This window comes from Rattus norvegicus, chromosome 2, assembly GCF_036323735.1.
Source record: "Rattus norvegicus strain BN/NHsdMcwi chromosome 2, GRCr8, whole genome shotgun sequence".
NCBI classification, from domain to species: Eukaryota; Metazoa; Chordata; class Mammalia; order Rodentia; family Muridae; genus Rattus; species Rattus norvegicus.
In genome coordinates, this window is record NC_086020.1 from 9,686,836 (window position 1) to 9,701,400 (window position 14,565).

At 39.1% G+C, this 14,565-nt stretch overlaps 1 protein-coding gene across 18 annotated transcripts in view; it reads left to right on the top strand.

Moving 5' to 3' along the window:
* Positions 1-14,565, top strand: part of Arb2a (ARB2 cotranscriptional regulator A) — a 464,298-nt gene that overhangs the window by 397,142 nt on the left and 52,591 nt on the right. For 10 of the 18 annotated variants that reach the window (XM_063281474.1, XM_063281479.1, XM_063281481.1 and 7 more), the window contains one exon: positions 12,445-12,550. The exons of the other annotated variants lie outside the window; for them this stretch is intronic. In XM_063281474.1, coding sequence (XP_063137544.1) covers positions 12,445-12,550 — 106 coding nt within the window. The remainder of the gene's footprint in view (positions 1-12,444; positions 12,551-14,565) is intronic. 18 annotated transcript variants of the gene reach the window in all.

The window sequence follows — 14,565 nt, forward strand, 5'->3', positions numbered from 1 at the left end:
TGTTGCATTGTTGTTTAACAAAACTTTCTCTGGGGAGGCTAAAGACACACACATATATTCATTCCATATAGGGAGCCATGGCAGACCAAAGGATAGATATCATCAAAGTCCAACTAGATGAACCAATGTGTTTTACTGGGGTTTCTTACTGGAATATGGGTGAGGAGTCAATTACAGGAGCAGAACTAACTCAGAGACATTGGCATCACTAACTAAGCTGGGAACCTGACACACTGCACAGCCTACAGGTAGCTCAACAGGTTGGAGAATATCCTTAATAAGGTGCCTCAGTTGGTCTAAACCTCTAGGCATCTTGGCTGGTTTCTGCTTCTTCCAGACAACTGATCTGGTCTCACAGTTTCCTTTCAGCTTTTCCCTCCTCAGAGTCTTCTTTGAGCCTCATCTTCCTTTCTGAAGTGGACTTCCAGCATTTATTGTTGTTTCGGACATGGTTTGATTTTAGAGTTCCTGTTTAACCTCTCTGGGTCTGTAGGGTGTACCACGGTTATCCTTACTTTATGGCTAATATGCACTCTATCAGTAAGTACATACCGTGCATGTCCTTTTGGATCTGGGTTACCTCACTCAGGATGATATTTTCTAGTTCCATCCATTTACCTGCAAAATCCATGATGTCTTTGTTTTTCTATAGTTGAATGCTATTCCATTACATAAATGGACCACATTTCTATAGCCATTGTTCAGTTGAGGGATATCTGGGTTGTTTCCAATTTCTAGCTATTACAAATAAAACTGTTATGAAAATGGTGGAGAACATGTCCTTGTGGTATGATAGAGCATCTTTTGGGTATATACCCAGGAGCAGTATAGCGGAGTCCTCAGGTAGTGCAGTGTCCAGTGTTCTGAGGAACTCCCAGATTGGTTTCCAGAGTGGTTTTACCAGCTTGTGATCCCACCAGCAGTGGAGGAGTGTTCCTCTTCCTCCACATCCTCACCAACATCTGCTGTCGCCTGAGTTTTTAGTCATAGCCATCCTGACTGGTGTGAGATGGAATCTCAGTCTTTTTGATTTGCATTCCCCCGTGACTAAGGATATTGAACGTTTCTTTGTGTTTGCGTGCACGTGTGTGTGTGTGTGTGTGTGTGTGTGTGTGTGTGTGTGTGTGTGTATGTGTGTGTTTTGGCTATTCACAGTTCCTCTGTTGAAAACTCTGTTTAGCTCTATACGCCATTTTTAATGAGGTTGTTTGTGCTGTTGGAGTCTGACTCACTGAGTTCTTTATATATTTTGGATATTAGCCTTCTATCAGATTTAGGGTTAATGGCAATCATTTCCCAATCTGTAGGCAATGGTTTTGTCCTGTTTACAGTGTCCTTTGCCTTACAGAAGCTTTTCAGTTTCATGAGGTCCCATTTGTCAACTGTTGATCTTGAAGCTTGAGCTTCTGTTCAGGAAATTGTCTCTTGTACCAGTGTGTTCAAGGCTATTTCCCACTCTCTCTTCTCTTAATATATCCAGTCTGATGTTGAGGTCTTTGATCTTCTTGGACTTGAGTTTATTTATATTCTTCTTCATGCAGGCACCCAGTTAGACCAGCACCATTTATTGAAGATGCTATCCTTTTTCCACTGTATGTTTTTGGCTTTATCAAATATCAAGTGTACATTGGTATGTGGGTTTACTTCTAGGGCTTTTATTCTATTACGTTGATCAACCTGTCTGCCTATGTACCAATATCATGCAGTTTTTTTTCACTATTACTCTATAGTACAGCTTGAAGTCAGGAATGGTGATTCCTCCTGAAGTTATTTTACTGTTCAGGATTGTTTTGGCTAGCCTGCCTTTTTTGTTTGTTTGTTTGATGTTTTTGTTTTGTTTTTGTATTTTCATATAAAATTAAGATTGATCTCTCAGGGTATGTAAAAAAATGTGTTGGAATTTTGATGGGGATGGAATCGAATCTGTAGATTGCTTTTGGTAACATGGCCATTTTCACTATGTTAAGGAAAAGACACCCTTCAAAATTGCCCCAAATAATATGAAATGTCTTGGGGTGACTCTAACCAAGCAAGTGAAAGATCTGTATGACAAGAACTTCAAGTCTCTGAAGAAAAAAATTGAGGATCTCAGAAGATGGAAAGATCTCCACTGCTCATGGACTGGCAGGATTGTTATAGTAAAAATGGCCATCTTGCCGAAAGCAATCTATACACTCAATGCAATCCCCTTCAAAATTCCAACTCAATTCTTCATACAGTTAGAAAGAGCAATTTGCAAATTCAATTAGAATAACAAAAAACTCAGGATAGAGAAAACTATCGTCAACAATAAAAGAACTTCTGGGGGAATCACCATCCCTGACCTCATGCTGTACTACAAAGCAATAGTGATAAAAATTGCATGGTATTGGTACAGACACAGGCAGGTAGATTAGTAGAACAGAATTCAAGACCAACCTGCCAAGACTGAACACCTAGTGAACATGGGTGGAGAGTGGTAATAGGGGGAGGATGGGGAGGGGAACACCTATATAGAAGGGGATGGGGAGGGGTTGGGGGGATGTTGGCCTGGAAACCAGGAAGGGGAATAGCAATCGAAATGTAAATAAGAAATACTCAAGTTAATAAAGATAAAAAAAAAGAATTCAAGACCAAGAAATGAACCCACAAAGGGGCTAAAATCATCCAATGAAAAAAAGACAGCATTTTCAACAAATGGTGCTGGTTCAACTGGAGGTAAGTATATACAAGAATGCAAATAGACCCATTCTTACCACCCTGTACAAAGCTCAAGTCCAAGTGGACCAAAGACGCCCCCACATAAAACCTGATACACTCAAACTAATAGAAGAGAAAGTGGGGATAAGGTTTGAACACATTGGCACAGGGGAAATTTTCCTGAACAGAACAGCAATGGCTTATGCTATAAGATCAAGAATTGACAAAAGGGACCTCATAAAATTGCAAAGCCTCTGTAAGGCAAAGTACACTGGCAATAGGACAAAATGTTCTGTACTTTTAATGTTTTGATTATTATGTGATGAGAGGATTTTCATTTCTGGTCCAATTTATTTGGTGTTCTCTAAGAATTGCTTCTTGTGCATTTATAGTCATCTGTTTCGTTACATTAGAGAAGATTTTTTTCTATGATTTTGTTGAAGATGCTTTTTGGCACTTTGAACTTGGAATCTTTACCGTCTTCTATTCCTATTACTCTTAGGTTTGGTCTTTTTATCACTGAATTTTTTGAGTTAGGAACATTTTACATTTGATATTTTCTTTGACCAATATATCAATTTCTTCTATGGTATCTTCGGTGCCTGAGATCCTCCCTTCCATCTCTTGTATTCTGCTGATGGTGCTTCATCTAAAGTTCCTGTTCTCTTTCCTAGGTTTGTCCATTCCCAGGGTTGCCTCCATTTGTGTTTTCTTTATTGTTTTTATTTCCATTTTTAGGTTTGACTGTTTTATTTGTTTTCTTTGCCTGTTTGTATTTTTGTATTTCTTTAAGTGATTTATGTGTTTTATCTCTAAGGTCTTCTACATGTTTGATTGACTTTTCTGTATTTCTTTAAGGAAATTATTTATTTCCTCTTTAAAGGCTTCTATCATCTTTGTGATATATGGGACATAAGGTCAAAGTCTTGCTCTTCAGGTGCATAGTATATGAAGGGCTTGCTGTAGTAGGAGAGCTGAGTTCTGATGGTCCCCTATTACACTGGTTTCTATTGATTATGTTCTTGTACTTGCCTTTCGCCATCTGGTTGTCTCTGCTTTTGCCTGGCCAGTGTGTTCTGGGTTAGAACAGATCTCCTGGGAGGCAGGCAGAGCTGTGGGGTAGGGCGCAGTGTGCCTATCCTTTACTGCAAGTGTAGGTACAGACTGGAAGGAAGATGGAGCTTTGACAGGGTGAGGCTAAGCCAATGGCTATGAGACTTGCTAGAGTGCCAGTAGGTAGGTGAGAGGTGTTGGGTTGGAGTTGGGGGGGTCTCGCCTATGTGTCTCAGGTTTGAGCAGACCTCCTTGGGCAGAGGGGGCCCCATGGGGTGTGGCTCACTGCACTGATCAGCAACTACAGTCACTAGACTACTTTAAAGAGAAGATATAGCAAAAGATTAGTGCATCAAATGAAACATCATCCCCTGCCACTCTTAGGCCACTCAAACTCAGTATTCCTTTTGACGTGTGATCACACAAGTCTCTCTGTGAAATCATTTACTGTATTTTGCCTCTCTTACCAGTTCCCCATACTACTTGAGATCTTACATCTAAACATCTTTTTCCCATTTTATTCTCTACACTACTGTGTTTATAAGGAGACTCTAATTCTGTTCACCTATCACAGATGTAACCTCACAAAAGGTATGCAAACATTGCTAGCTGTCCTCTTTCCATCACTGGAGGGTGAGAAAGGAATAGTACTTTCATTTTCTTAGTACTTTTTTACTCACTAACACATTAAGAAAGGAGTTCACCCAGTTAGCAACCTTTAGTGTGCCATTCACATGATTTGCATCATCTTTGTAATTTGTTCCGTAGGACTCACCTGTACAGTGAGACATAATATATCAACAAATCAGTAAATCAAGGACAATAGAGTGTATATGTAAAATGCTTGGGTAATAAGTCAGCTGGTAGCTCTAAACCTCAGAGCTCTTGACACCCACCAGGGCATAACACAGGTGGTTCTGCAAGGCTGCTTGTGACCTTACCCTGTGGGAGAAGACTGACGGCCTTGCCGCCTCACTGCTACAATGCTGACAAATATGTAGTGTAGGGGACTTTGGGAGAAAATAGTACTTATAAGGAGTCCAGAATTCCCTGAACATTTGCAAGATGCCCCTTAGTGAAGAACTGCATGGCAGTGAGTAGAATATAGAATAAATAACTGACTTTTATTTAAATTCTGTTCTTTATTTCAATAAAATATTGCTAAGTGAAATAGAAATAAATTTGCAATAATTATAATATAGTAGAAATTAGAGCAAACAAATAGCATCTAAACAAAATATAAATACTTTGAATAATAAAACTTTTAAACTTGAAAATGATCATGAACTTTGAAAAAATATACACAGTAAATATGGGCCCAAATTTCCTTTGACACTTATTTTTGAGAATTCAGAGAAGTAATAAGAGAATATTAAAAAGAAACCCTTGGGGGTTGGGTATTTAGCTCAGTGGTAGAGCGCTTGCCTAGGAAGCGCAAGGCCCTGGGTTCGGTCCCCAGCTCCGGAAAAAAAAAAAAAAAAAAAAAGAAACCCTTGAAAGTTTGAAGAATCAAATCCTCCCACATAACACAATCCAACTGCTCTGTGACTGGGTCCTTCCTCAATCATTAATTAAAAATATATATTTATGAAGCCTTCTTATAATTCAGACATTATTATAAACGTTATGCATTTCACAACATAAAGCATAAACAAAACAACTATAGCATAGAGCTTTACTTTTAGAAAACAAATAATAAATATGCAGTTGTTGCTGATCATAGTATTGAGGTAAATTAAGGAAGAGTGAAAAAAAATGTTTAGAAACAGCAATTAGCAAAAGGCTCAAGAAGGAACCGTAACTCTGAGTCCAAGCTCTTCCTACTTAAAATGGGAGCATGGTCAGGCAAATGCTAAGCATGTCGGGGAACAAACCTCTGTGTTGTTGTTGTTGTTGTTGTTGTTGTTGTTGTTGTTGTTGTTGTTGTTTCTTTTTGTTTTGTTTTGATTCTTAAGAAAAGGTCTCTCTGGCTATTCTGTAACTCACTATGTAGACCAGGCTAACCTCAAACAGAGATCCACCTGTCTCTGCCTCCCAAGGTGGGGGGATTAAAGGCATGCACCACCACACCTAGCCTTAAACTACATCTTTTTTAAAGGGCCTATCTCAGGCCAAATCATCTTCTTCAGTAAGTGTAAATTATGGTCTTTGTTGTCCATCGATCTCAGAATGTAATAAAAATGTCCATTGATTCCCCTAGGTTAATTCCGTTTTACATTTGGAGAATTTAACCTAACAATAAAACACCATGCTGAAGGTTGTATGGTAGTAAAAGGATTAAAGCTTTCTGTTCCTACCATTCTAGCTCTGAAATTCTACCTGGCTATGCTATGTAATGAGAAGAAAAATTGAATTGTCAGTTGCTTCAAAGTAGATTACACATGTGTAAGCTATAGTGGACTGAAATATTTACAAACAAGGAACTAGGTAAGTTTATCTAACTGCACTCACTTATGACAGGCAAGTAAGCCATATAATCTAATATGTGTTAAGCTAGTAAAATAGCAAACTCTCCACCCAAAAAAAATCTATAATTTTAATCAAAAGTTGGTTTCAGTCATTGAAATTCTGTTATTGCTGCTTACAAACATTAAAGTCAATCAAAACATCAGTAGGTTTGCAAAATCAATATTTTTAATATGTTTGCATTGCAGTGGTGCAGATTTTTGGCTAATAGATCGCACCCATATTGATTTCCATGGGAAGTGTTAGTCTGATACTGAAATAATTAAAAAAAAACAGGGATTATTGGTTTGAAATTTTGAAGAAGATAGAAATATAAAAATTGGTTATTGACTAAATTACTTGGGGGTGAGTGAACCTTGTGCACTTGCAATAAATTGGTAGCACTGAGTCATTACGGAATACTACCTTAGTCCCATAAACTGAAAATCAGTCAATACCCTATTATAACAATACGGATTGTGTTGGTGAAGTACCGTACTCTGGATGTAAGAGCCACACTTTATCAAAATATCTACATAACTATATATATGCATATGTTGAGAATATCTATTGGAATGCAGTAGCTGATTTTGACTTTGAAATTCATGGTGAACGTATTTTGAGTAGCATTTTTAAAGAGATAAACTACTTCAAAATAAAAGAAGCATACGATTCCTCTATGAGCAATAATGAAAATGCAGACACTGTGGCATGTTAAGTGACAGACTCTGTTATTTGGATTCAGAGCCGTATTACAACTGTTACTCATGGGAATGATACAGATGCATCCCCACAGTATGGATCTAGTGCTCATTGCACTGTTCTGTGTGTCAGTCTTCAGTTATTAGGAGAACCATATTTTTATCGTGGAAATCTCCTCTGTATTTTCATCTGGTTACCATTATACATTATATCTCAGAGACAATCTAGTATATTTGGGTTTTATAAAAGCCCCATATAGATTTTGCCTACCATAATACTTAGACATTGGAATTTCATATTCTCTTATATATTTTTATTCACTGGATTTTTAAAAATTCTGTTATTTACATAATATGGAAATGTCAGTTTGCTTTAAGGGGACCAGAAGATTAAGTGAAAACTAAGAATTAGTAGCCACAACTATTATTTTTATTGCCATCACTATAACCCATGGTCAAAGCATTCCTTTCATAATCTGGTGCTCTTGATGAAGAGAAAATTGATTGTGATACCTTCTACCACATAAGATGGTAATGCCTACATAGTAGAATTGGCTGTCCATTGCAATATATATATGTAAACTTGCATCTGACTTCCCTCCACTTTCTCAACTACTCCTACCCAGAATTCCTTTTTTAAAATAATTATGTATTTAATATTCACTCCTTTTTCTGAAATGGAGTCTTCTTTTGTAGTTCAAGGTGACTTTGAACTAAAATCCTACCTCACCCTCTTGAGTGGTTGGGATTAAAAGCATGCACTCACAAATCTGGCTATCTAATAAACGTTTATTGAACACAGAGAGAGTTAGTTGTGGAAGCAATAATGACAATAAGATAAAGTTTTACCTTCATGAAATGTACAGACAAATGGAAGCAAAATAGATAGCTTTGTATAACATACCATGGTGGGAGCGGCACGAGGTAAGACAAAAGTGAGAACAAGAGTACTTCTTCTTGATTACAGGACACAGGACTGTAGAAGAAAATAACTACAAGTTAAACTTATTGCTGTGCCTTAAAGCAAGGTATCAGAGCAGGTTATATGTAGAACTAAATAATATATGCTAAATATGTAGTTCATTCGCACAGCAGCTTGGTGATGAAGGAATGTGAGATCAGTGAGGTCAGGCAAGCTTTCCAAAGACTGAGGTGGGAATGGCAAAGTGATGACGTCAGAATGGCCCAGAGCTGAGCTCTCCTCCATCTTCCTACACTGAGACAGGGCATATTAAGGATCCCATAACTGCAGCTTGGTGTAGATCACCTGAACAGTCTGATTCTAGGAACTTTGATCAGCCTGGCATTGAATATGGAATGTCTTTTTGACTCAAAATTAAAACCAAACCAAGTTGTTCAAACTATATGAACTTCTGACGTCAGTATCCGCTAACCGTTAATACAAGCAAGGCTGAGATAAAAGCAGCTCTTTGCAATTATTTCTTTCCCTGTCTTCTGATATTCTTAACAAATGAAGAACTACATTCTTGATGATTGAGTATTGTCTAGAGGATGAAACAGATTTCAGCTAATGTTCAGTGTCCAAAAGGAATTTTTTTTATTAACTTGAGTATTTCTTATATACATTTCGAGTGTTATTCCCTTTCCCGGTTTCCTGGCAAACATCCCCCTCCCCCCTCCCCTTTCTTATCAGTGTTCCCCTCCCCATCCTCCCCCATTACTACCCTCCCCCCAACAATCACGTTCACTGGGGGTTCAGTCATAGCAGGACCAAGGGCTTCCCCTTCCACTGGTGCTCTTACTAGGATATTCATTGCTACCTATGAGGTCAGAGTCCAGGGTCAGTCCATGTATAGTCTTTAGGTAGTGGCTTAGTCCCTGGAAGCTCTGGTTGCTTGACATTGTTGTACATATGGGGTCTCGAGCCCCTTCAAGCTCTTCCAGTTCTTTCATTGATTCCTTCAACGGGGGTCCTATTCTCAGTTCAGTGGTTTGCTGCTGGCATTCGCCTCTGTATTTGCTGTATTCTGGCTGTGTCTCTCAGGAGCGATCTACATCCGGCTCCTGTCGGTCTGCACTTCTTTGCTTCATCCATCTTGTCTAATTGGGTGGCTGTATATGTATGGGCCACATGTGGGGCAGGCTCTGAATGGGTGTTCCTTCAGTCTCTGTTTTAATCTTTGCCTCTCTATTCCCTGCCAAGGGTATTTTTGTTCCCCCAAAAGGAATTTTTAAAATGTGTACATTACTGGAGCCTCAACTCGGTCCCCACTCAGTTTTTCAGTGGAGCCTCTGAACTACTGGAACACAAAATGGAATGATTTTAAAGGGAGTTCAGGATGGATGTTGTGCTAGTAGTATGTCTACAACTCCAGACATTGCAAAGGTGGGCCTTATGTTCCTTCCTAGATATTGAAAAAGAGAACAAAGCATAAAAATTGAGACTTGAAGTTAAACTTTGCATTTAAGCGTTGTGTTATTAAATTCTCTGAAGACTCCATTGATGTCACTATCTTCTAGGATCATTAAAATGTTAAGATTATCCCCTCAAAGGAAAGGTGTGGTCTTACAGAACATAGTCACCCAGAAGCCACTATAGAAACTAAGAGACAGATGGAAAAAATAGTTAAGCGATATGACATATTTTGATGGGGAAGAGGTAGTGGGATAACCAGAGTGAGTCTCCACACTTTGTCCTCTTGGATACCAGAGTGAGTGTCCCTATCTGTGTCTAGTGAGTGGTGACAGTTACATTCTGGGCATTCCCAGAATCACTCTGATTGTTCGTGCCTACTCTTTGAATTCATGTTCAATACCAGCCTTCCCTTCCTTAGGTGGGAAGAACAACCAGCTCTGTTTCTTGTTTAGACAAAATGCAAACTTGTTTTTCTCATCTCACAATGGATACCAGAAATTAGAAAGAAGACTAAGCTCTTAAAAAGTGTGCTCATGTGTTCCCTCCCCCCTCTCAAATGCTCATCATTTTGTGATGATTTGGAAAATGTAAAAAGGTGGGAATGAAGGCAGAAGAAAACTAATGCTGTGGCATAGTGTGGCATAGACTTCAAAGAGAAATTTTAGTAATCCAAGCCACTTGTACACAATATTCATGACATCTTTATGCCACTCAAAGGCTCAGGCTCATGTCCTTCTACAGTGTTGTAGTCATTTAATGCTATATAGGAAGCCACAATGACCTTAATGCTTTGTAAAACGCTCATATGGCTAGCCATCTATCTAAAATGCACAGGCCTGAGTGGACATTGTGGATCTCATGCATGGCTGCCAGTTGCTGCTCACTGTCAACTGATATTCTGCTATAATGCTGCGAGCGACCTCCCTATGTGTCTTGGGATTTCCTCAGCATACTCTGGGTTCCTAGAAGGGACTAGCCATGTGTAAGTATTCTGAAGCTGCCAGAAAGAAACTACATAACTCATTCCATAGAATCCAAAGTCATCAACAGCCCTTCCACCTTATTCTGTGTTTAAAAAGTAATGAGATAGATACCTAATATAATAGAAAATAAGCAAGAGATATGCCTCCAACCTTAAACAAGTCATGTAAACCACGCCCTCTAAGTGTCAGGAAATGTTGCCAAAGAGGGAGCAGGAAATATGTAAAAGCCAGAAGATAAGGTGAAGGACTATGAAATCCTGTTTCCCAGGTTCTGTACAACTACCGTAATCATTAACTCACATCAACTGATCACCTGTAGTTATCAGAACTGGGCCCACTTAACACCACTCCTTCAGCATCAGTCAAGGAAAGTACTCCTTGGGTCCAACCTTCTGAACTATTGGCTGTAGACAGGAGAATCATATGATGTAATGCAGACTGTCCATTATGTATATGCTATTGAACTCCAAACAAACAAAAGGTCCTGATTAATTTTGCTCACAAAACAAAATGAAATTTACCATAAAGAGGAAAGTGAGGATGGCGTGGACCCTGGTGGTAAGGAAAAGGAAGTTAAAGTAAGGCAATGAGCAAAATAAATATGTAAAACTGTAAAACTAATAAAAATAGTTTTAAGTCATGAGGAGATTTAAGCAACGGCTTGGTAGTTAAGGATGTGTTTTATTTCTGTGAAGACACTATGAGCAGGATTTAATTGGGGCTCACTTACAGGTTCAAACTTCTGTTCGTTATTATCATGGCAGGAAACATGGCAGTGCCCAGTAAGTGTTTTACATCTTGATCTGAAGACAAACAGGAGAAGACTGGCTTCCAGGAAGCTAGGAGGAGGGCCTCAAAGCCCACACCGCAGTGACACACATCCTCCAATAAGGCCACACCTCCTAATAGTGCCACTCCCTGGGCCGAGCATATGCAAACCATCACAGCATGTTTGCTGCTCTTTCAGATAATCCAGACTGGGTCACCAGTGCCCACAACCACTTGTAACTTCAGTTCAGAGAATCCAATGTCTTTTTTTGCCTCCATGTACACCTATAGAATAGAGCATATACATAAACTCACACAGATATGTGTGCATGTGCACACACACATAATTTTAATTAAAATGAAATTAATATGCTGTTATGAGGACCTGAGGAGACTCCAGTGGATGAAATGCTTGCTGTCCAAGTGTAAAGGCTGATGTTCTGAATCCCCAACACCCACATAAAGCACAGACATAGTAAGCCCCTTGTAATCCCAGCCCTGGGTAGGCAGAGACAGAGGATCACTGGGCCTATCTGGGTAGTTAGACTGGCAGTTGATACCAGGGAGTTGGCTCTCACTGTAACACATTTAATGGTGTAAATTTGGGGAGGAATGTGGAAGACTTTGGGACTTTGGAATAGAACAGCAGTGGAGCACTGTAAGCAGAATTTAATGGGCTATGTGGCTAGGAGCATGGAAGGCAGAAGGAATGGGTTCTGAGAACTGAGAGCTTTCTGGACTTTGGAGGCCCAACTCAAGAGGTGTCATGGGTGGAAAATATTATCATCTAGGCTGAAGACCATCCTTGCAATGTTTTGACAAAGAATGTGGCTACTTTCTACTCTAGCCTAAGAATCTGTCTAAGTCTGAATTGACCAAAACATGTCAAATAAACAAATTTAACACTATATAACAGCCAAATAATTAAAAAAATATGCTTAACCTCTCTTCTTGGACAAGTAATATGGATGTAATTGAAGATTTCTCTGCAGATCATTAACGACAAAAACAACAGCATCTACTGTATAAACACACACATGTTTTGGTATTTTGCCTACATATATCTGTGAAGCACATACATGAGTTGCAGACAGTTGTAAGTGGTCATGTGGGTGCTGGGAATTGAACCTGGGTCCTCTAGAAGAGTAGTGAGTGCGCTCAAGCATTGAGCCATCTTTCCAGTTACTTGACCAGTTACATTCATTTGGTAAATTAGCAGATCTTTCTCTTTCCATTAAATATTTGTCATTTTGCAATTGATTTATAAAAGTTCTTTATAAACAGTGGCTGATGATCTGTTTGATGGACCTTTTGCCTTTTATGATTTTACTTTGATATCATAATTCCTGAACTGTTACTAAGGATTCCATTGTAACAGTGGCTGAGCAACATTGCAGCAGATCTGCTAATGATGACCTTTTAATGTCTCTTTATCCAGAGAGTACAAGTACCTACATTACATGCCCAACTAGAGAACATGAGGACATTCTAGACCACAGACTCCAAACTGTTAAGTCAGAAAACAGAAGAGAACAGAAAAGAAGGTATGGATGTTCTAGAGCCATGTTAAGACTTTATCTAAAGATAAGAAAAGGAAGAGGTGTATTAAATGCTTAAGGACAAAACATTGTCCAACTCAGAGAATATCTGCATTTATATATTCGGGAGGATACTGCAGTGTCCAGAACAAAACCTGCAGTCTAGATGGTTGAAGTAGAATGGGAGAAAAATTAGTTGGAGATTAATGATTGCAGAGGCCCAACTAGTAGTAAAGATTCCTCACGCTCCTTCCCTTGCACCCCTGAATTCTGGCTGCACTTCAAGAGAAGCACCTTTGACCATCTGAGACTTCTTTCACACAAAACTTGGCCTCTGTCATTCATCCCTAAGACACTTATTCCTGATTACTAAAGAATAGAAAGATAGTTTGTTAGAACTCATTAAGTCAGACCATTATCCTAACTTACACATGGCAAAATATACATATGTACAGCTTCTTTATATAAAAAATAGTTAATAATGTGTACAAGACACATAGTTTATGTCAAATACATTACTGTACTCAATTCACTGTAGTTATTACTACAATAGTTCTAGAAGATGCCTTTTATGGGTTTCTACTTAGTGTTCAATATTCCTTTTCACCTTGTATATGTATATGTGCACATGTGTGTGTGTGGTTTCATGTGCACATATATGTGCATGTGAAAGCCAAAGGTTAACATTGGGTGTCTTCTATAATCACATATGTTAACCTTGAGACATTATCTCTCCTTGAACCTGAAGTCTATTGATTTGGCTAGGCTGGCTGGCCAGTGATCAAGTTGTCCTGGTACCCACTTTCCCCAGCATGGATATTTCAAAGCAACATACCAAAACTTACTTTTTTTTTCTACTTACAATGAGGCAGTTAACAAAAATATAACTCTCTAGTTTCTTCTTAAGCCATTTTGACTATGGCTTTCAGTTAGAAAGTATAAACAATCCTCACATTTTCGAATTTTAATCTGCAACATTGCAAGAAATATTAATGTTGCAAATTGATTCTTAAAATAACATGACTAATACCATGAATTTTTAATTATTCAAACACTTTAAAAATTATGTTGGTTTAGTTTAATTTTGGTTTTTTTATTGGATATTTTATTTATTTACATTTCAAATATTAGCCCCTTCCCGGATTCCCCTCTGGAAACCCCCTGCCTGATCCTCTCTCTCCCTGCCTCTATGAGGGAGCTCCACCACCCACCCACTCCCACCTCCCCACCCTGGCATTTCCCTACACTGGGATATCCAGCATTCCCACAACCAAGGGCCTCTCCTCCCATTGATTTTGGACAAGGTCAGTCTGCTAAATATGAGGCTGGAGTAATGGGTCCCTGCATTTGTACTTTTTAGCTGGTGGTTTAGTCCCTGGGAGCTCTGGGCGGGGTATGGTTGGTTGATACTGTTGTTCTTCCTATGGGTTGCAAACACCCTCATCTCCTTTGGTCCTTTCTCTAACTGCTCCATTGGGGACCCCATGCTCAGTCCAATGGTTGACTGCCAGCATCCTCTGTATTTGTCAGGCTCCAGCAGAACTTCTCAGGAGACAGCTATATTAGGCTTCTGTCAGCAAGCACTTCTGGCATCCTCAATTAATGCCTGGGTTTGCTGTCTGTATATGGGATGGATCCCAAGGTGGGGCAGTCTCTGTCTGGTTGGCCTTTCCTTCAGTTTCTGCTCCATACTTTGTCTCCCTTAAGACAAAGGGAGACATTACCTCCCTTGAGTATTTTGTTCCCCCTTCAAAGAAGGACTGAAGCATCTACACTTTGGTTATCCTTCTTCTTGAGCTTCATGTGGTTTGTGAATTGTATCTTGGATATCCTGAGCTTTTGGGCCAATATTCAATTATCAGTGAGTGCATACCATGTGTGTTTTTTGTGATTCAGTTACCTCATTCAAGATGATATTTTCTTTTGTGAGATTTCATTTATTTTGAGGGGGAGGAGATTGACTCAGATTCTCTCTTGGATGTTCAGCCTGGTCTCAAGCTCTTGTCAGAAGCCATCCTTTC